Source organism: Malassezia sympodialis, genomic scaffold (assembly GCF_000349305.1).
Source record: "Malassezia sympodialis ATCC 42132 genomic scaffold, msy_sf_4, whole genome shotgun sequence".
NCBI classification, from domain to species: domain Eukaryota; kingdom Fungi; phylum Basidiomycota; class Malasseziomycetes; order Malasseziales; family Malasseziaceae; genus Malassezia; species Malassezia sympodialis.
Window position 1 is genome coordinate 692287 of NW_017387802.1, and position 21760 is coordinate 714046.

Sequence of the window (21760 nt, forward strand, 5' to 3'; positions counted from 1 at the left end):
CAACAATTCTCAGACTTATAGTTGAGAGTAGACACAATATGTTGACGGATGCAAAGAGGCAAATCATGCTTCAAGCCTTTACGCATTGGCATCATCTAGTGTGTGAAGTCCCTCCTTCTGCACATACTGTCGGAAAATAAAGCGCTTGATAAAGTATGGAATTTGATGAAGTTGGTGGGTGGCATGCTTCGTGGTGGGCACTTTAAACACAATATCAAGTTCCTCCAGAGTAAGAGCCTTGGTTTCAGGGAGGAATAAAAACACGAGAACCCAGAGGACCGCACACCATGCGGCATACCAGCCAAAGGCACCTTGTGGCTTGAAAGCTTGCTCTAAGCGAAACCAAGTGATACCAAGAATGGCGTTAAAAAACCAAAATACATCAGTCGAGAGCCCCATCCCAATTTCACGTATATGAATAGGAAATACTTCAGCACCATATGTCAAAGGAACTGGACCGAATCCAGGTCCATAAAATGACCCATACGCAAATATTCCCAACAAAACAACGCCCAAACGTGCATTTCTCTTTGACGCATCGATCCAGAAAGCAAATCCAGTAACAAGTAGGAAGAGAGCTAGAAAAGGAATAGTAAAAAGAAGCAAGTTGCGACGGCCAAATGTGTCAATTGTATACCAGGCTGGTATGGCTGAGAGGAAACAAATCATACCAAAGGCCCAGCTGCCAAGAAGTGAGTCGAGGTCTGAGGCACCGCCAACATTTTTGATAATTGAGCTTGAAAAATAAGCTATTACATTGACACCACAGAACTGTTGACCAAACATAACAATACACGAGGCCCAAGTCGCTCGAAGGTTGCGGGGAATTACGAAAAGCTGGAGTAAACCAATTCGAGTTTGCCTGGCTTCGAATCTTCGCTCCTCCTCAATTAGACGATGAGCAAAATACATATCACGAGCAGCCAAGAGAGGATTTGACCGAATACGAAGGAAAGATCGCATCGCCTGTGGGTATTTTCCCTTCTTCATAAGCCAGCGCGGCGATTCGGGGCAAAAGTATACTTGCGCCATAACAAATATGGCAGGAATTGCTGCACTTCCCATCATCAGGCGCCAGTTTAGTCCAGTGATGTTCGACGTGTCTGTAACGCGATAGAGCGCCAGGCCAGCTGCATTACCAAGCATAAAGCCAAATGCAGTCCATGTCTGGTATTGCATAACCAGTGCACCACGGATCAAAGGGGATGAACACTCGGCAGTATATACTGGGACAGTCGCAGACTTGGGACCAATACCAAGTCCAAGGAAAAATCGAGAGATAAACATATGCCACCAATTGTTCGTCACAGCCTGCCAAATACACGTAGCAAAACTTAAAAATGCAGCAATGAAAATAGTCCCACGACGGCCAAAGAGAGCATTCATGGGCTGCGTGAGCCAGCACCCAAGAAAGGCACAGCAAATATACGGAGCAGACGACACAAGTCCAATCAGCCAATTATTTTTGCTAATCTCTTGCGTCACATCATCATATGTCCATCCCTTCTGCGCAAACTCTGGAAGCAGCGGCCCATTGCATACACCATTAGGTCCAGCCCAAAAGTAGTCACAATAGTCCGTGTACAGTCCAAATTGCTTTGGGAAAAATAGAAGGGCTCCATTGATTACAGACTCGTCTGCACCCTGAATGGCAGCAGCAACACTGCAACAAATGGCTAGCCAGTATAGCATAAAGGGCTGGCGCCATTTGTGCTCTTTTTCAGAAGCCAAGACTTGGCGATCGTCCTCTGTGAGAATCGCAATCGAGTCGTAATCGCCCGAGGCCTGAGCCTGTGCACAAAATGCACCCTTGCGGAAGATGTCATGGTACTCATCCAGCCCCTTGGTAGAGACAAACTCTTGCACGTCATACTCGATTTGCTCTGCCGTCAAGCCTAGCAGGGGATTGTTGAGTCGCACCTCAGAATCTTCACCCCCGTCAATTTTCCCAGTCTCTTTCAACACTGAGTAATGTGGATTTTCATCCTTTGTAAGTGTGTAGGAGTCCAGTTGGTAAAATGGTTTCTCCAGCGGGGAATCTAATGAGGGCATCGCCTGAGAATAGCACGGGCATCAACACGTCAATGGTCATCCCTTATATCCCCCCTTAGCTCTAGAAATAAGCATACTAATGTTTCTTGCTTGAAGACAAGTGGCACGCAACAAAAGAATAAAATATGATTGGGACGAGACGATACGTTGCGTGCTCTGTGGGTTACAACAACGAAGGTGCGATTGTGCTATATTGTGTCATTCCTCCACACTCGCCTAGTAAGGGATTATTACGCTTAAAATTCAGTGATAGTAAGGTGGCGATCGGACTCTGTCGCCCAAAATAGCCATAGAGGCACTAGAGTCTAGCCTTGGAGGCAAAGATTGCGTGGTCATTGGAAGAAAACACACTATACATAGTAGTCACGAAATGCAAGTCATAGACACCCTTTCTCTTTCCCCTGGCAACAATGCTATCAACCAAGTGTCAGCTCAATGCCTACGTGCATGTCGAAAGATCTCGGCAAATAAAAGCGATACGTTGATAGAATAACACATTTTCCGTAAACTCAGCTCACACTGAACCAATGTGCAAGTTACCATCTATTCTAACATTAACGCATTTTGTGCGCACTGGGACACGGCTATGATTTACGCAGGCTGTCATCCAGTGTGACAAGACGCTCCTTTTGCACATGCTGTCGGAAAATAAAGCGCTTGATAAAGTATGGAATTTGATGAAGTTGGTAGGAGGCATGTTTCGTGGTGGGCACATTAAACACAATATCAAGTTCCTCCAGAGTAAGAGCCTTGGTTTCAGGGAGGAATAAAAACACGAGAACCCAGAGGATTGCACACCATGCGGCATACCAGCCAAAGGCACCCTGTGGCTTGAAAGCTTGCTTCATACGGAACCATGTGATGCCAAGAATTACATTGAAGAACCAGAGCACGGCAGTAGAGAACGACATGCCAATTTCACGCACACGAATGGGGAAAACTTCGGCACCATAGGTAAGAGGTACAGGGCCAAATCCGGGTGAATAGAACATGCTGTAGACGTAAATACCCATTAGCACAACACCCAAACGGGCATCTGTTTTCGACGGATCGATCCAAAAGGCAAAGCCTGTAATAAGGAGGAATATAGCCATAAAAGGAAGGGTGAACAAAAGCAAGTTACGACGTCCAAATGTATCAATCGTGTACCAAGCGGGAATGGCAAAAAGAAAGTTGAGCATGCCAAATCCCCAGCTGCCAAGAAGCGAGTCTAGATCGGACGCACCCCCGACCTCTTTGATAATAGAGCTAGAGTAATACGCAATCACATTGATACCACAAAATTGTTGGCCAAACATGACAATGCAAGATGCCAAGGTGGCGCGAAGATTGCGAGGAACCGTGAAAAGCTGGACAAACCCAACCCGACTTTTGACAGACTCAACCCTTCGTTCCTCCTCAATGAGACAGTGGGCAAAATACATATCACGAGCAGCCAAGAGAGGATTTGACCGAATACGAAGAAAAGATCGCATCGCCTGCGGGTATTTTCCCTTCTTCATAAGCCAGCGCGGTGATTCGGGACAGATATATACCTGTGCCATAACGAAGAGTGCGGGGATTGCTGCACTTCCCATCATTAGGCGCCAATTAAGTCCAGTAATATTAGGCACATCCGATACACGGAATAAGGCGAGACCAGCCGCATTACCAAGCATAATGCCGAACGCAGTCCATGTTTGCCATTGCATAACCAATGCACCACGGATCAAAGGAGGCGAGCACTCGGCAGCGTATACTGGGACAGTCGCAGACTTGGGACCAATACCAAGTCCAAGGAAAAATCGAGAGATAAACATATGCCACCAATTGTTCGTCACAGCCTGCCAAATACACGTAGCAAAACTTAAAAATGCAGCAATGAAAATAGTCCCACGACGGCCAAAGAGAGCATTCATGGGCTGCGTGAGCCAGCACCCAAGAAAGGCACAGCAAATATACGGAGCAGACGACACAAGTCCAATCAGCCAATTATTTTTGCTAATCTCTTGCGTCACATCATCATATGTCCATCCCTTCTGCGCAAACTCTGGAAGCAGCGGCCCATTGCATACACCATTAGGTCCAGCCCGAAAGTAGTCACAATAGTCCGTGTACAGTCCAAATTGCTTTGGGAAAAATAGAAGGGCTCCATTGATTACAGACTCGTCTGCACCCTGAATGGCAGCAGCAACACTGCAACAAATGGCTAGCCAGTATAGCATAAAGGGCTGGCGCCATTTGTGCTCCTTTTCAGAAGCCAAGACTTGGCGATCGTCCTCTGTGAGAATCGCAATCGAGTCGTAATCGCCCGAGGCCTGAGCCTGTGCACAAAATGCACCCTTGCGGAAGATGTCGTGGTACTCTTCCAGCCCCTTGGTCGAGACAAACTCTTGCACGTCATACTCGATTTGCTCTGCCGTCAAGCCTAGCAGGGGATTGTTGAGTCGTACCTCGACTTCCGCATCAGCGCCGTCTTCGCCAGCTTCTGTCAACACTGCCTCCCGGGTCTGAAATAATACTTCATTTTGGCTGCGTTTAAAGGACCCCTGCTGGTCGATAGATTTTTCCGGTAAGGTATCCAGAGCTGACATGCCTACGAACGGTGAGCTGTGTGAGGAGAATCCTGCGGAGTATATATTGTTTTTCGGTATCCGGCTAAAGAACACTGATACACTGGCTTCCCCACAGGGAGGCTTGCGCGCTGCGTTTGCGGGGTAAATATGATTGGAACAAATTGCTGATTTGCATGCGTGAGGCGCATATTAGTGCCGAAGGGCTTGCTTAGCAGCAACAAATATATTTGCATTATTCTCGACGACGCGCGTACGCACTTTTGCGAACCTGCATGAAACCCGACCCCACTACGCGAACCTTGCGTGTATGAAGCAACGAATCGTATGATATCACGTCTTGGTCGCTTAAGCTCGCTCCTGCTTACCCATGTCCCTTGTCCCGTCAGTGCACATAAATGGATAAGGCACGCGTCTAATCGAGGGTCTTCATCTAAATGCAAGTAGACACTGACTGACATTTGGCAGACATAGCTAGGCAAAAACGCGATGAGGTACATGATTGACATTTCTAACATCAGTTTGTTAAGAGAAGAAAGATTGATGGGCTAGGCTTTGTGTCGCGTTCAGCTTATAAGCTTGAGCAGCTTGCATTTAAGTATCCATTTCTGCAACCAGGGAGAGTAATTGTCGATTTGGGAGCTGCGCCAGGTGGCTGGAGTCAGGCCATTCTTCATCAATGTCCAGACGTCCGGTTGTTCTCCCTGGATATACTCCCATTGAGCTTTTCTTCCCCGCGCGTCACTTTTGTCCATGGCGACTTTACCGGGCCAAGAGTGCGTGAGCAATTATCTCAGCGAATCCTACAAGATACTTGCAGTGTGGATACCAAAGTGGATGTCGTTTTAAGTGATATGATGGGTGTGTTATCCAACTCTTACATCAAAATAGCAAATACATCAGGTCATCGTATACGAGATGCACAGGCGTCTCTTGATTTATGCTCAAGTGCCTTTGTATGCTGTCCTTTGCTGATGAACAGGAATTTTGTCGACAAATGCTTCGACCTTCGCAGGCGTTACAAAACCCAACCAAAGATGCTAGAACATCGTCTGTCTTCATCTGCAAGTATTACATGAGTGCAGAAGCAGATCAATTCAGGCGCGATATTCTCGAGCCTTCCTTTGAATATGTGCGCGCAGAAAAAATGGCGGCAAGTCGGGCAGAGAGCCGCGAACAGTATTGGGTATGCATTGGCTATAGAGGGAATGGTACAGCTTGAATTATCAGAATTTCAACACGACCTTCCAACTCCGTGTCATGAACAGAAGGAAATAGCGGCAGGCCCCATGTGTTGGAACCGAGGTACGAGTCTGGTGCAACGATTGAATAGTATAAACCCTTCTCCTGAAGGCATCTTACAAAGAGTTCATAGGTGTCAGGATTCCTAACTGTACTTGATACCAGTGCATAAGTATGGGATTCGTTTCGTGACCGAGTCAGTAGAGCATAGAGAGTGCTAACAAGATGGGGAACCAGAGATGGGTCGTACACCACATCAGCAGCTAGAACGCAGTCTGGATTCACTTCATTTAAATATGAAATGGTATCTTCGTCTCTGGAGGTCACTTTTGTCCAGTTTAATGATTGAATATGAACACCAGGAACATTGTCTGTGTAAGGTTTACAACACTTACTTAGATGGACACTCTCTTGCAAACGTTCTAGTACTTGCTCATCAAAATCAGTCAAGTATATATTGGTCATTTGCCCTCCATTAGCCATCATCAGCCGGGCGCAAACTAATCCCAAAAACCCTGTTCCACTGCCCAGCTCGAGAAAGCGCCTCTGTTTAGCACAATGGTAAGGATGTTGGACAAGGTATGCGGCTAGTCGCAAGCTAGCTTCCCAAGTTTTTAAGCCAGTAGTACCTTGTGATATCGCTTTTCCTTCTTCCACGGAATAAACATAGTCACAAGATCCTAACAGTGGGTGATAGGTAGAGGAATGGGGTACTGGAAAGTACCGTTTTGATATCATAGTGGATGGCGCAGATGACCCGCAGATATCTCCAGTAGTAGGCTGAGAAATTAATGAGATGTACCTGTCGAGCAAAGCATCATCGACTACCCAATCGCTCTGTGGTATACCCATCCAGGCAGCATCTTCCTCGTTACATTTATAAATAGCGTCCTCAATGTGCCTCACTAAGTGCTTTAAGAATGATCGCTCATACCCACTGTCTGAAGCATTATCAGTCTTATGACAGAAAAGAATATCGTGGAGACCTGCCTGTGCAACTAAAAGGTGGGCAAAGATGGGCCAACGAAAACGTTTCGAATAGGGAGGCAGCCGCGCTTCGTACTGCACAAGCAGTTGAGCTTGAGCTAAGCGAGCAGCTCGTTGGACCATGGTTGCGAAAGTGGAGGGGGTTATGACATCATTTCGCGCTATCGCGCAAGAACAGGAAAGCATACGAAAAGTATATATGATGACAACCTCTCAACCTTCCTCTTGTAAATATTAGAGATAATAAGAGACAAGGTCGTATACTGAGTATAGTATAATGAAAAGTGCACAAAGGGACTATCCAGATATCCTACATTCCTACAAGCAAAATCCTACTTTGGTGCTAGAACCACATACGCAGCATGAGGACCGTCTCCAAAAGATCCACGAAATTCTCCCTCACCTGCGCGATCTCCCCACGAATGCAAAACGTCCACCTGGCTCCTTCGATATCTTTGGCTACGGCTCCATCATCTTCAAGCCGCCACCCCATGTGATTAGCTACACTCCCGGGTATATCCAAGGCTTTGTACGCCGTTTTGCGTTGCACTCGGAGGACCACCGCGGCACACCAGAGCGACCCGGTCGTGTGGTGACACTCGTATCCGCAGATCACTGGCACAGCTTGCCTGGCGCCGACGATGCGCCGGAAGGTGACATTGTCTGGGGCATCAGCTATACCATTGACCCGGCGCATGCGGACGAGGTGCGAGCCTACTTGGACAATCGCGAGAAGATCGGTTATACACCCATGTGGGCACCGATCTTCGGGTACCACGGCATGTCAGAAGAACCCCAAGTACTTGTGCCGGAAGCCCTGGTGTATGTGGGCTTGCCTGATCATGAAGCATTTGTCGGTCCACAGCCGCTGGACGAGCTGGCGGAGCGCATTCACACATGCCACGGGCCAAGTGGCCCCAACCACGAGTACTTACTCCGGCTGGCAGAGGCAGTGCGGATTCTCACACCAAAGAGCAAGGATATTCACCTATTTTCCTTGGAAGAGAAGGTCCTTGCGCTCAAGGCGAAGGATATACCTCTACCTCCAAGAAATCAACGTCGCAAACTCAAGGTTTATCTTCCCACTTGTCATGATCAATCCGATAAGCTACTTTGTTCCATTTTCGTGCATCAAAGAAAGATTTCATCACGGTTACTCTAGCCAGACCCATTATTGTATTCTAATCTCCTTGTCTTCATACAGTTTATGATACCAGCTACTTGGCCAGGGAGTTCCGACAACCGAGTGACTTTCTTCATTGAGACATGCACCCTAGTTTCTGGTTGCATGTAATGTATCATTTCACAGTAGAACGGATTCACAGTTTGGACCTACGCAATTGCTATGATTATTTTATAGAGCCAATCCAGTCCGTGATTTTAGGCTTTCTAATTGCAAAGCCGAATTTTGTGTGAAGCCCCAAAATCAAGGTCAAACTAGATAGGCCAATCGAATACCTCCACCTGATTCTTGTCGGAGCCGCACTCCGTTTTTCAACTTGCCGCACTTGGCAAGCTTGGCGTTGCTTCGACCAAGATGCCAGTTATATAAACGCTCATGAGAATCCAATGAAGTGCCTTCTTACCGTTAATCCATGCAAATACGCTTGTTGCTCAGCTTCATAACTCTTCCAATCGTCTGCTCAGCCATTTCGGCTCCCGGTGGACTTCGTCCCAGGCAGTACAGTAACAATACGCAAGAGGAGATTTCGAAGCAGGCCGTCGATGATCCCATTGGTGCTACAAACAAGGTGATGAAGATGCCTAACCTTGGGCAACCGGGCTACGAGTCCTTTGCAAAGCACGAGTATGGTGTTGTTCATCCTGGTGACAGGGCCTCACACCACCAGGTGCCCTGGTTCGACGATGGCACCTTCCCTTTCACGCAGCCGGCTGGCTCCAGTCGCGACTCGCGTGGTGCTCTCAAGCATGTGCCGAAGTCGACAAACGGCTTCGTCCTGAAAGATGATCTTCATCTCAGCGGTGACGCGGTGCAGCCGTACTACATTACCGAGGACTACAACGCTGACGATGTCAAGCGAGCGATTGTCGTTATCCCAGGCATGCCCCGCGATGCATGGAAATGGACAACGTTGATGCAGAACGCTTTCCGCTATGTGTACACTAATAAGAAGTATGGCATGAAGAAAAAAGACGTGATTATTGTGTCGCCTCTTGCTCTGATCCAAGAAGATAAGGAGGCAGGTGCCGTGACGAACGACAACTGGGCCGTGTATAAAAGCTCATTTTGGTCGGCAGGTGGACACACAATCTCGCCAAGCTTGAAGAATCCTGTATCGTACTTTACGGCGTTGGACAAAATGGTGGATATGCTACTGGACAAGAGCAAGTTCCCTAACATTGACAAGGTGGTGATCGCCGGCCACTCGCTGGGGGCCCAGGCTGTTCAGCGGTACTCAGTGATCCGCAAGTATAACGACAACCAGGACGACTCGTTGTTGTGGTGGATTGGTAACCCGGGCTCTTGGACGTGGCTCACCGATAAGCGCCCGACCTACTGGCCGAACTGCCCTGACTTGATGAACTCTTGGCCCTATGGTCTTAATGAATCGGCCCTTCCTGATTATAACAAGGACGCAAACTCGGGAGACCTCGTTAATACATTCCGTGGAAGAACTGTGCAAATTGCCCTTGGTCTGGATGACAACGGTGCCGGAAACACGCACTGCCAAGCCTACTACCAGGGAGCGAACCACCTAGACCGCGGCACTCATTTCATCAAGAGTCTAGTGAATATGGATGGTGGTCTGCCCTCGGGATTTGAGGTGAACTACGTGGCCAAGGTTGCACACCAGGACTATCCCATGTTCGCCTCGTCCCGTTCGCTTGATTTTATTTTTGGCAAGGACTTTTAGGTTGCCTCTGTATAATTAATCGATGATATCCTACATGTCCCGCTCGCGTATAGTTACGGAACGAACGTGCATCATAGATCGTTGTTGAGCTTGGATCATGACTAGATTCCATAACTAATGATTACGCAACTAGTCTTTGAGGCCTTGGCATGTCTGACCCTCCTAGAGCCGCGCATGTTTGGCCTCAAGATTTATGTACGCTTACAAATTTTGTAAAGGCCACGTCGGGAATTTATGCATGTTGCATAAGCATAAGTCTAGATGCCGCGCATGCGCATATCTGCGAGTCAACCAAGTTGTAGATGCCCATTGGAGAAATGTCGCGCATATCTACAAACAAATGGACCCCTTGAGTGTGGGATTGTGCTTCGGCTTTGGCAAAGATGCAGCAAGCATAATTCCACTCATGAAGGTTGGCGCAACGGCTTTAGGCAGTGCATCCCGACTTTCACGTCACACACGTAGGAGTACAGTGGGTGTTGGCAGCCCAAATGTTCACGACAAAGAGATTCATATGGGTTGCTCTGGTGCTGGCATGCTGCTGGACAGCTAGTGCCGCCACAGGGTCTGCAGCCAGTGGACTGAAAGTATCGCGCTCTGTGACACCGAGACAGCAGTACCGACGTCAACTGGATATTAATTCTATGGACCAAATCGCCAGTTCAACGAATACGAACGATACACAGTCTCTCATTCAAGTGATTCAAAATGTTCTTGACATACCAAACCTACGGGATCCCAATGTAGGCACTTGGGCTACTCAACAGTACGGCCAACTTGTATGGTGGGATGATGGAGCAGGTGGTGATAATACTCAATTCCCAGGGTGGGTGAACTCAAGTGGACAGCCCTTCCCTTTTAATCCCACTGCATCCGTGCCCCAAGATCCTAATACAGGTGGATGGCAAAAGATCCCTGGTGAACTATTATGCTCGGTGGATGGATTTGTTTGGCCCAATAATCAACCGCTTTTTACTATGAACATATCCTTGGCTGTTACGGATGAGCAATATCAAGGACAGCCAGTTGTCCAACCGTTTTACGTATCAGATCCTAGTACCTATTATAACAACCCGGAACTGGTCAAGCGTGTCATTATAACGCTCCCTGGTAAGCCGCGAGACACCTGGAAGTATGTCAATTTGATGAACAATATCTTAATGTATATATACGCGAATACGGACAGGTACCAGGTCTATCCAGGAGAAGTTGTTATTATGGCGCCAATCGTTCTGAACCAAGATGATCAAGCAGCAGGCGGCGTTGAATCGAACTGGCTAGCCTATAGCCATTCCAATTGGCAAATGGGAGGTTCAAGTGTGACACCGCCTTTGCAAAACGGGTCTGTCACGTTTTTCGGAGCATTGGACAAAATGGTTGATGCTGTGATGGATCGAAAATGGTTTCCCAACGTCAAGCAAGTGGTGATAGCTGGACACTCCCTTGGTGGGCAGGCTTCAATGCGATATGCCTTGCTACGAAAACAGCGGCGATATGAATCTAATGTTAAATTCTGGATCGGGAACCCAGGTTCATGGACGTGGTTGACCAACAGTACGGACACGCAACGCCCTAATTGGGGCCCAACGAATTTGAATGGTGAAGATTGTACGGCTGACATTGATACTTGGCCATATGGTTTGGGAGGTAATACATCGAAAATTACCAAGTATGGAAGGTCGCGTGTGCTAGCAAATATGGCCGACACTTTGGCGCTGTACCGCTGGCGTCATGTTCAATATGCACTAGGTCTCCTTGACAATGGTGCGGGTGATACTCATTGTCAAGCTCAATATCAGGGTTATAACCATTTGCATCGAGGATCGGACTTCGCACTAGCGCTAGCACAAATGCCAGGCGGATGGCCATCCAACCACTCACTCAACTATGTCTCCCGTGTGTCGCATCAGGATTATGACATGTATGCGACGTCGATGGACTTCCTTTTTTTGAGAGACTTTAACACGAGCTTCCCGGATCTCTATGGACACCACACTCCCAAAAATAAAACTGCACCGGAGCCCGCCTATTCTGGCGATCATGCATGGGAAGCTCCTATTTACCGTACTGTTGCGTGGATCATTCTTGTGGTATGCATTGTCGCTGTCATTGGAAGTCTTGTTGTTTGTCAATACTGCTTCAAGGCGAATGCCAATGATTGGGACAGAGACTATTGGGAGTACGACAGTAAGCGGCGTCTTTTGTGAACCTGATTTTATGCCTAACTTGGTTCACAGACAGGTATGGATAAAACTGTGGTTACTTTGTTCCTAGAAATGTACATATAGGACAATAAAAGTGATAGTCCCTCTGGCTATTCAAGCCAAGGTGAGGCGCATTGCCAATGCGTTCTCGCCATCCGCGTAGTACTTAGGTTCAACGCCATGAACTTCAAAGCCTAGCGTTTTCGTGTAGAGAGAGATAGCAGCACGATTCGATTCGCGCACATGCAGAGAAACATATTTGGCACCGAATACATCCCGCATGGCTGTTTCTGATCATATTAAAATCCATGCACGTACGACTTAGGCTCATAAGCTTATTGGCAAGACCAAGGCGGCGGTGAGATCTTAGGACCGAAATGCTGGTGACGTGGCCGTTGGGGATCCCATTTTCAGGCTCTTCATCCCTCCATGTCAATAAAGCAAGCGTACATTTTCCCAAGAATATACCCGACAATATTCCCTTTCTCGTCCTCGGCTACGTATGACAGTTGCGGCCACGTCAGTTCGTGGTAAAAGTCTGGTGGTCAATGTGGGCTGTACTCACAATAACGCATGGTATAGTTTTCCGGAAGGTTATGCAGGTTGCATTTCTGCATCCCCAGCAAGTCATCGACCTGTGTGCATTAGACAAATGCGACGGACACGCACCGTGGCTTGGCGAATATTCATAATGTAGGTGTGGTCTGGACAGCAGCGACCTGGAAGCGTGCGCTACAGGGAAACCGGTATCACGTGAGCGATCGTGTGCGCGGGCGCTTAATATTTGGCTGGGACACCGGCCGACGGCGAACGGTGCTCCCGTCCAAATTTGACAATAGGACTCGTCTGCATAGAAGCGCTTCTTGTGCCAAAGACGAATCTGCAGTCGAATACAACATTCTGTTAAAGAACTTAAAGGTATGTGCTCCTATGTGCAACAAAAGCTGACTCGAACTCCAGTTTAGTGCAGATACTATTTGAAGGACTAGCCAATTTTTCCACTATGGTTTCCGCAAATGCTAGCAATGGTCATCCCGGCCATCTCGATCCCAAGCAACAGCATATGGTGTACAAGCTGCGTGAAGATGTGAGTACAATGAGACTGACCCGGCAGCTTAAGGCCAAAGGGTATTATGCGGCTGATCGTCACGATGACGCTTGCAGTAAGTGTCTCTTCACTGATATGTCCAGTGTGCCGGTTTCTGCGTGCCCGCAAGTGGGATTACCATGCGGCTAATGGTATGATGATGGAAGCGGAAAAATGGCGACGCGAGTACAAGGTGGACGAGCTCTATGAGACGTTCACATTCCCTGAGAAGGAGGCCGTCAACGAGCTGTACCCACAGTTCTACCACAAAACCGACAAGGACGGGCGTCCTGTCTACGTGGAGCAGCTGACCCATTTGGATTTGAACAAGCTTTTTAAAGTTACAACCCCCGAGCGCCTAATTCAGCAACTTGTATATGAATATGAGAAGTGCCAGCGTGAACGCCTGCCTGTGTGTTCAGAAATGAGCAACAAGCTGATCGAAACGAGCTGCACAATTATGGATCTTAAGAATGTGGGCATAGCGCAGTTCTGGAGGGTATCGTCCTATGTCCAACAGGCCAGTAAGATTGGACAGTTTTACTACCCTGAGACAATGGGCCGTTTCTACATTATCAATGCACCTTACATTTTCACTACAGTGTGGTCAGTCGTGAAAAGCTGGCTGGATCCTGTTACTCGAGAAAAGATCCAGATTCTTGGGTCCAATTTCCTGACAGAACTGTCCAAGCAGATTCCCACCGAAAACATTCCTTCGATTGTAGGTGGCTCTTGTCAGTGCCCTGGTGGCTGTCTTATGTCGGATGCAGGCCCGTGGAATACTCCCGAAGGTGAAGAGATTATTCGCCGTGTGCGCAACGAGAAGCAGAGACTCAAACTCGATGATTCGGATGAGCCGCACGACACCAGTGCACCGTCAAACGAGCAAGACAAGAGCTCGGCGGCTGCTGTGGCTAATAGCTCCGCTCAGCAGCAGGAGAGCAGTGAACGACCTCGTGATTCTGAGCAACCAGAGGATGCTCCTGCTCTTCCGGCCAAAGATGACACTGTCGTGGTGCCGCCCAGCGCGAAGGATTCTACGGACAATGCTTTGGCTATTCCCATGGCGAGCGACTCACCGGATGTCCCTGCACCACCGGTACAGATTCAGCCACCTATTTCTACGCTGGCACCCCCGCAGTGATGTCTCATACATACACATGCGTCACTTTTCGTCATAGTAAAGATAATGCCGAGAATGTTCATCTCAATTTCATCTCTACCCGTGGCCCGGGCCCCGATCCGACACTAGATCGGGTTGTCATAACACTATTTTGTGCCAATGCATGACATGTGGTGGCGTAGCGCCAATGCATGGGTGATACCACTATATGTAACATTTGCTTTCTGGCCTGCGGTTTCTGCATCTCAAACGCAAACGCCCTCGCATACGAGCTGGTCTATTTCGTCGGGAAGTGATGTATTGTCGAGTCAGGCTTCCATGACCTCGGCTCTCAATGACCAGATGCAACGTCGTACCCAATGGCCAGGCAACAAGGTGGTGGTCCCTGATGCGGATCAGTCCTTTTCAGCTCGCCCAGCTGCCTTTGGACTTGATAAGGTCGATGAGGATGGCCTATGGGGCACTATGATACCCATTCAGAAATTTCTGTATAATAACTCGCAATCCCATCGCCGCAATACAGGGTGTCCGGAGGAGGCACATGCCCTTGGTTCGCAAAGCTCCGAATTTCCCTCATCCTTCTTGCAACGAGTGTGGTCCCATAGCCGTGGACCAAAGCGCCCGCCGTCGGATTGGATTGCCTTAGTCGAGCGTGGAGGATGCTCATTCGAGGAGAAGATGCGCACAGCCCAACAAATGGGTGCTCAAGCCGTCATTGTAGGTGATGCAATCCACTCGCACGATTCATTTGCGCCGACCATGAACCTTCGCGAATGGGAGGAAGACGATATGGAACCGACCACCCGACCCATCACAATGTACCCCGATGGCGATGCCAAGGATATCGTCATTCCATCGTGTTTCGTTATTCGAAGCAGCTATCTGGACTTGATGGAATATATCAACCAAGCTGAGCAAGGCCACCTGCCCAGCCACCGCCATGGCGTACGTGTAGGACTCTTCCTCGATGCTAGCGTCTCCGATTCGCCGTGGCTGGACCTAGGCATGGCCTTTTTCTTGCTTCCTTCCTTGTTTGCACTGTTTGCTTTTGTATCACACCATGTTCGAGCGCTCATCAAGCGCTATCGTGATCGAGCATCTCTGCATGCTGTGCGTTCTTTACCGTGCTTTCAATGGCATCCCAATTGCGCATGGGTCCCTGTCAAACCCGAGGATGTTCCGGGAGCACCTTCCTCGGATATGATCCTGAGAGGTATGCAAGCAGTTGATGCATTATACGCATGGCTGGCCCAGCTGTTTTCACGCCAGCATGACGAACGGGATGCCCTCATAAGACATATGGAACAAGCTGAATACGATACGCTCTCTTCAGAGCATCCATCGATGGAACATACGACACAGCGCTCGCGTTGGTTCCTCCAAGATGAATGCCCTATTTGCCTTGTTGATTTCGCTGAAGGGTTCGTTGCCAGCGCATGTATTTACACTCAGCGATATAGTACGGGTGCTACCCTGTGGACATATATACCACCAACAAGAAATGTGCGTATTGTCTACTGACATTAGCGATGGCTGGCTTATGGGTACGCGTCGTTTGTGCCCCACCTGCAAGCGCGATATGACAGAGCCGGACTACTCCCGGACCTCCATATAATTCCTATAAGTCCGTGCACGGCGCAAATAGGGTTTGTCGGGACTTGCCTCTGCCCCTACTTCCATAATGTTTAGCACGGCGCAGCGTGTTCGCCTTGGTAATTCGATGCGATGTTTTTCCACTACTTCAAAGACCCTGCGCGCGTTTCAAAATATGCCGCAGGGCCTAGCGAAGAGTGGTCGCGGCAAAATTGAGGTCCGTCCTTCATGCTACTAACCTACCTAGTTGAAGAATGCAAAATTGATGCGGTCGCAGTCCTATATCAACGGAGAATGGGTCGCTGCTCTTAATGGAGATACTCTTCCGGTGTACAGTACGTGTAGGATACTAACATATCTAGACAAGGCTACGACCGAGGTCCTGGCGGACGTGGTTGACCAGGGCGCCGACGATACGCAGGTGGCCATTGACGCAGCCAGCGCTGCATTTCCGTCCTGGTCGAAGACTACATCGCATGTGCGTCACGACATGTTGATGGCTCTCTATCATAAAATCCGAGAAAATGCTGAAGATCTTGCGCAGATCATTGTGGCCGAGAACGGCAAATGCTTGACGGATGCTATGGGTGAGGTAAACTATGCCAACTCGTACATCCAATGGTTTGCTGAGGAGGCGCTCCGTATCCAAGGTTACACGACTCCCTCCCCTCAAAGCAGTGTTCGCACAGTGGTATTCCGGCAGCCAATCGGTGTAGCGGGACTTATTGCCCCATGGAACTTTCCTCTCGCGATGATTGCTCGCAAGGTGGCTCCCGCCCTAGGCGCTGGATGCACAACTGTCGTCAAGGCTCCGCACGAGTCCCCCCTAAGTGCGCTAGCTATGGCTCATTTGGCCGAAGAAGTTGGAATTCCCAAGGGTGTTGTGAATGTGCTTGTCTCTTCGAAGGGCAAGAACGAGCAAGCCATGGGCAAGACCTTGTGTGAGAGTACCCAGGTGGACAAGATCTCCTTCACGGGCAGCACGCGTGTCGGAAAGTTACTCATGAGTCAGTCGGCCGCTACATTGAAGAAAGTGTCCATGGAGCTGGGTGGCAATGCACCTTTCATTGTGTTTGACGATGCCGATGTGGACGCCGCTGTGGAGAATGCCATGGCTTGCAAGTTCCGCTGTGCAGGCCAGACTTGCATCTCTCTCAATCGACTCTTTGTGCACGAGCGTGTGTACGATGAATTCGTGGAGAAGTTCGCCGCTAAGGTGCGCGAGCTGCGTGTGGGCTACGGTCTGGAGCCGGGTGTGAACATTGGGCCGCTGGTAAACGAAGCTGGTCAGCAAAAGGCCTTCGATCATGTGTCTGCCATGGAGAAGGCGGGCTCCCATGTGTTGGTCGGCGGTCACAAGGGTGAGGGCCTCTTCTTTGAGCCCACTGTTGTGCTGGCAGCGCCGAACTCGCACCCTCCGACTGATGAAGAGGAGACGTTCGGTCCTGTGGCGGTGGTATACAAGTTCGGCAGCGAAGAGGAAGTGATCCGTGCAGCTAATGATGTCCGTGTGGGCCTAGCTGGCTATTTTTTCAGTCGGGACATTCAACGGTGCTTCCGTGTCGCTGAAGCACTCCATGTCGGCATGGTGGGCGTGAATACAGGCCTCATCTCGTCTAGCACTATGCCTTTCGGTGGCGTGCTTGAAAGCGGTTTCGGCCGCGAGGGTGGCCCTACAGGTATTTACGAGTACCTCTTCGAGAAGGCCGTGTCGTTCGGCGGCATATAAATAGCTTCCCCACCTCGCACGCGCCAGCTGCCTTGGCAGTGCCCTGCCCCAAACTTTTGTTATCACGTGAGTAAAGATCTTCTGGCCCAAGGTCGACGATCGTTAATCTGTCGCCATGGCTGCCTCTGAGCAAAGGCGGGCGCCTAGGCGATGGAGCCCTACTTTATCGAGAAAGGAAGCGATTGCGAACTGGGTACATGGTACAGAACGGGATGGAGGCGCACCGCTGCGCGGCGAGGCCGGCCATCGCCTACCCCACATAGCGCAACCCCGCGCACGCCCTGAGGTGCGGCTACCATTGGATCAGGATACCCAGGCATGGTCACGCATCCAGCAGCCAGCATATGACTATGATGAGTTTTATGCTTTGCCCACTCCTGGCTCTGACTCTGATTCCATGTCGCCGCCAATGATACCATCTGACACCGAGCACGACCATGCAGAGACGGACGATATGCAGTCGAGTGTGTTCCAGCAATTTTCGTCACCGTATATGTCGGATCACAGCTGTTCAGGATCTGTGCAGGCCCTCTTTGTTGCCACTGCCGCAGATCCGAGCGGCTCCAGTATTGCCTATGGGATGTTCGGTGGTCCTTTTAGCATGTTGAACTCAGCGCACATTCTCGGTGGCGAGGACCGTATGCCACCCCATATGGCCCGACGCACACCACTCACTACTACAGCGCTTGTGCGACGCGCCGAACTTCGTGGCGTGATTGCGGCGCTTCGTCAGCTTGCCCAGGTCCGGCAGGGCCGCCTTTGTGCCCATCTCTGTGTGAGTTCAGCGTACGTGGCCAAAGCATGGGGCACCTGGATTCCGCAATGGGAAACACATGGCTGGCCCGGTGAGGAAGCAGAAGTCCGGTCTCGTACGCACCACCTGCGCACACCGCCTCGTCAACACAATTTTCCCGAAACGCCGCGGCGTTCAAGAAACCATCACATGATGGAGTCGCCCGGCCAACAATCCTCGGAGAGTCTGACAGGCACGGATTCATCAACAAGCACACGGCGCTCAACGCGCCGCTTGGTTGACGAGGATCTCTTACGTGAACTCGCGGGTCTTAGGACAGAGTTGGCGCGACTCGATGCCCAAGGCAAGGCGCGTGTGTATCTGTACCAGATCGAAACCCAACATAATCCAGCAGTGGGCCTCGCCACCCAGTGTGTTGAAGGGGACGCCCCGCCTCTTGAGCCAGAAATGCCACCCCAAGGCACACCTCTCCTGGGTAGTATACCTAAAGAGCGGACTACAAGAACCGGAACGCTCGAGCCTATACGTGTATTCGGCCCCCCACTTGTAAATGATAATGTCCCAGTGGCTTCTCCGTTGCCAGAGGATGCGTATCTCCGGTCACCGCATCTATCGCGAGCCAAGTCGCCTCTAGTGCCCTCTCCGTCCATGCGACCGGTCAGCAGCCGCGCGGGAACACCCCGTTCGCGCACAGCCTCGCCCATGGCAGAGGCATCTCGACCTTTTTCACCAGGCGCCAGCCCGCATGCGAAAGCGTCTCCTCTTGTGGTGTCTCGGTCCAAGCCGTCCCCGATGTTAGCTCCTTCAGCGCTGACTCAAGGACCCTTTGATGGCCTAACTCCGACGATGCCTGCCGCTGGTCTTCCTCCAGGGTCACCTGCTTATGCTCCTTTGACAATGGAGGCCCTCGAAGAGCATGATCGGCAAGTCGGCAGTCCGGATTCCGATCCACGTGCACAGCGCCGTCGCGCAAAGAGCACGCGTTCTAGCGTCAAGTCGGACAATGCACAGTCACTCGTCCATCGCCTGACTCCCCGCATTTTTCGCCGCAAGCCAAAAAATTCAGCTTTTCACAAATCCCCGCCGGTGGGGGAAGGTGCCTTTCCAGCACCTGCCTCCGTCCCCCACAAACCGCATCTGCGGACGGTCGCATCTCAGCCGGCCCTCCGCGCTCGTGCACAAGAGGAGAGCACTGCGCCAATATCTGAGACGACGCCCATGGCATCTCCGAACCTTGCAGCCAAGTCGCCTCATCTACCCAAGCGCGTCGGGAATTCCGAGGCCACAGGCCTGCAGGTTCAAGGATCACAGGCGACTGAGTTGGAGAAGCGTCATGACGAGCTGGCGCGTCGTGAGAAAGAGTTAGCTCGCCGCGAGGTCGAAATGACTCAAATTCGATTTGAGATGGAGAGGCAAAAGAAGCCAAGCGACACCACCCGCTCCTCAGCATGGGCTGCCCCTCGTGTCGCGCCAGAGGAACAGAGCGACTGGCTCTGGGATGCTACACTGCGACGCACACCACGCCTTCCTTCCGCGTCTCTTTCTGAGGTCCACTCCAAAGAGCCTAAGCCAGGCCTGGCTCCTATCACGAACATGCGGGCCCTCGGTGCCCCCAAATCTGCTGGACCGCCTCTGTCACGCGGCTCCCAATGGGTTATGTATGAAGAGCGGCTGCCTACAAGTGCTGCCAGTGATACTACGTCGGCGCGGTCAGAGACCACGTCTTCGTTGGGACTGTTTGTGGACAAGGGCTTTGGACAGGCTGCCACACTGCCGCCGTCGTCGCCGTATGCTCGACGAACCGCCTCGAATGCAAGTTCTTTGCAGTACACACTAGGCAATCGTGGCGCCCTCGGTAGTGATAGCATCAGTGGCTACACGCCATCTGATGTGTCAGGGTCGGAATCCGATAGTATCTACCAATGATGCAGGCGGCGACTCTCCCAACGTAGTTCCACTGCCTTGCCTCCACCTGTCGGACGGACATTGACGGCCGAGCTGCATCGGCCCAGTGGCTACCATGGTGCGTGCTTGCCTTGTTGTATTTATACAAAGCGAGAGGACGAGATTTCTCTGTTCGTCAAGTTTAGCAAGACCACACTCTGTGTTCAGGTTGTGCCCGCGGTCACGAGTGTGGGTGCGTTGATCCAACAAATAAGAGAGGCGTTGATTGCCTCGAACCAGCCTTTGGACGACGTGCTTGCGCGTCCATTCTCGGAGACGCAGCCTGGCGATTTTGAGCTGTATGAGAAAATTGATCAGACCTTTGTGACCTTATCCAGCCGCGCGGACGCGTCGGCTCGTGCCGAGGACGGCACGCCCCTATGCTCTGCATGCGGTCTGCAGGACGGATCTGTGCTCTATGTGGGATTCCGAGTGGATTCGCAAGGTATGTATCTCATCCTTACCCAGATGCGCCGGGACTGCCTGTTGTGCAAGAGCCGTCGCTAGAAGATGAGCTAGATGTGATGGAAGAGGGACCACCTGTGTAGTGTATATCAGAGAATGGGCGCCTATAGAAAAGGCAAACTACTTCTGCAGCCGTGAAACCACGGGGTTCTCCTTCTCGTGAATTTGGGGCTTGCCCTCGGGCGAGCCAGGAATGCGCTTCGCCAGGTTCTGAGGTCAATCGCATTCCACATACCAGCTGCTCCAGCACACACTTGTTGAGCGGGCGCTCGAATTTCCGGCACGGCATGTACTCCTGGGGGGTCAGCCGCCTCGTAGTCTACGCACTTGGTTGTTCATCTCCAGGCACTCCCAGTGTGCGTCCCATTCCTTGCCGCACTTTTCGCCGATCTTCTGGATTCTGAGGTAAGAACCGTCCACATACAGGTCCTGCGCACAGCGCGTGACTCTTCGTCCCTCCAGAAGGCAGTGCTCGGGGTCGCGGTTCTCGTTCTTGCACAGCATAAAGTCGTCGTTGTACAGCTTGCAAAACTGCCCAAAGAAAAACGCGATCGACTTGAGCGGCGCCGACGTTGTACCGACCTCGTCTACCTTAGGTACATCCTTGGGCCAAGGCAGAGGCTCGACATACGAGAAGGTCGGGTTCTTCGCGTCACGGTGCGTCGCCATTCCGCAGATCACAAGGGAAGTAGAAAGGCAGCGGCCGCGGCGAGACGGGGCCGCTGGCTTACAACATTAGTCAGCACAGCTTGGGCTCCACCCTGGGTGATTGGTTCTCATCATGAGCGCACGCCCATGGTGGCGGCTAGCGCTGCCGCGCCTCTTTGAGAGGCATGCCAGCACGAAATCCGAGCCGCCGAAGAGCGTAGTTAATTTCCGTAATATGCAGCGTCGAAGGGGTGGCGCTTTTCGCACAGATGTCCGTGTGGAACGCAAATCCAAGGCAGCGGTGCTGCACCCTGATACGCTGCGACAGCACATGTTCGCCACGTCGAAACGCATCTCGAACATCGTGCATCAAGAACCGGATGCAATGGCGCGCTTCAAAAAGTCGGAGGCAGTCTTGATGGAGCGCATGACTGAGTGGCGCACCCTCGCACGTCGAATTCGCTTCCACCACAAGAGCCGGACGTCCTTCATACCCCAGCACGG

General features: G+C 50.9%; 7 protein-coding genes and 1 pseudogene across 8 annotated transcripts; 6 read left to right on the forward strand and 2 right to left on the reverse strand.

Moving 5' to 3' along the window:
• Positions 1–78: 78 nt before the first annotated feature.
• Positions 79–4625, reverse strand: MSY001_1162 (uncharacterized protein; the record flags this gene model as incomplete). The annotated part of the gene is made up of 2 exons (XM_018886273.1): positions 79–2039; positions 2648–4625. The coding sequence occupies 2 exons, from the start codon at positions 4623–4625 to the stop codon at positions 79–81; spliced, it is 3939 nt and encodes a 1312-aa protein (XP_018739763.1).
• A 500-nt stretch (positions 4626–5125) lies between these two features.
• Positions 5126–5826, forward strand: MSY001_1163 (annotated as a pseudogene). The gene is made up of 2 exons: positions 5126–5560; positions 5587–5826. Coding segments are annotated over exons 1-2 (675 nt in total).
• A 1284-nt stretch (positions 5827–7110) lies between these two features.
• MSY001_1164 (uncharacterized protein) lies at positions 7111–9709 on the forward strand (the record flags this gene model as incomplete). The annotated part of the gene is made up of 2 exons (XM_018886274.1): positions 7111–7690; positions 8481–9709. The coding sequence occupies 2 exons, from the start codon at positions 7111–7113 to the stop codon at positions 9707–9709; spliced, it is 1809 nt and encodes a 602-aa protein (XP_018739764.1).
• Positions 9710–10353: 644 nt separating this feature from the next.
• Positions 10354–11916, forward strand: MSY001_1165 (uncharacterized protein; the record flags this gene model as incomplete). Its single annotated transcript, XM_018886275.1, has 2 exons — positions 10354–10841; positions 10896–11916. The coding sequence occupies 2 exons, from the start codon at positions 10354–10356 to the stop codon at positions 11914–11916; spliced, it is 1509 nt and encodes a 502-aa protein (XP_018739765.1).
• Positions 11917–12916: 1000 nt separating this feature from the next.
• MSY001_1166 (uncharacterized protein) lies at positions 12917–14144 on the forward strand (the record flags this gene model as incomplete). The annotated part of the gene is made up of 2 exons (XM_018886276.1): positions 12917–13076; positions 13105–14144. 2 exons carry the CDS (start codon positions 12917–12919, stop codon positions 14142–14144), a joined length of 1200 nt encoding a protein of 399 aa, XP_018739766.1.
• A 1660-nt stretch (positions 14145–15804) lies between these two features.
• Positions 15805–17445, forward strand: MSY001_1167 (uncharacterized protein; the record flags this gene model as incomplete). The annotated part of the gene is made up of 2 exons (XM_018886277.1): positions 15805–15933; positions 15964–17445. 2 exons carry the CDS (start codon positions 15805–15807, stop codon positions 17443–17445), a joined length of 1611 nt encoding a protein of 536 aa, XP_018739767.1.
• A 115-nt stretch (positions 17446–17560) lies between these two features.
• MSY001_1168 (uncharacterized protein) lies at positions 17561–20691 on the forward strand (the record flags this gene model as incomplete). Its single annotated transcript, XM_018886278.1, has 4 exons — positions 17561–20097; positions 20152–20222; positions 20361–20588; positions 20639–20691. The coding sequence occupies 4 exons, from the start codon at positions 17561–17563 to the stop codon at positions 20689–20691; spliced, it is 2889 nt and encodes a 962-aa protein (XP_018739768.1).
• Positions 20692–20911: 220 nt separating this feature from the next.
• On the reverse strand, positions 20912–21277 carry MSY001_1169 (uncharacterized protein; the record flags this gene model as incomplete). The annotated part of the gene is made up of 1 exon (XM_018886279.1): positions 20912–21277. The coding sequence occupies one exon, from the start codon at positions 21275–21277 to the stop codon at positions 20912–20914; it is 366 nt and encodes a 121-aa protein (XP_018739769.1).
• Between the last annotated feature and the right edge of the window lie 483 nt (positions 21278–21760).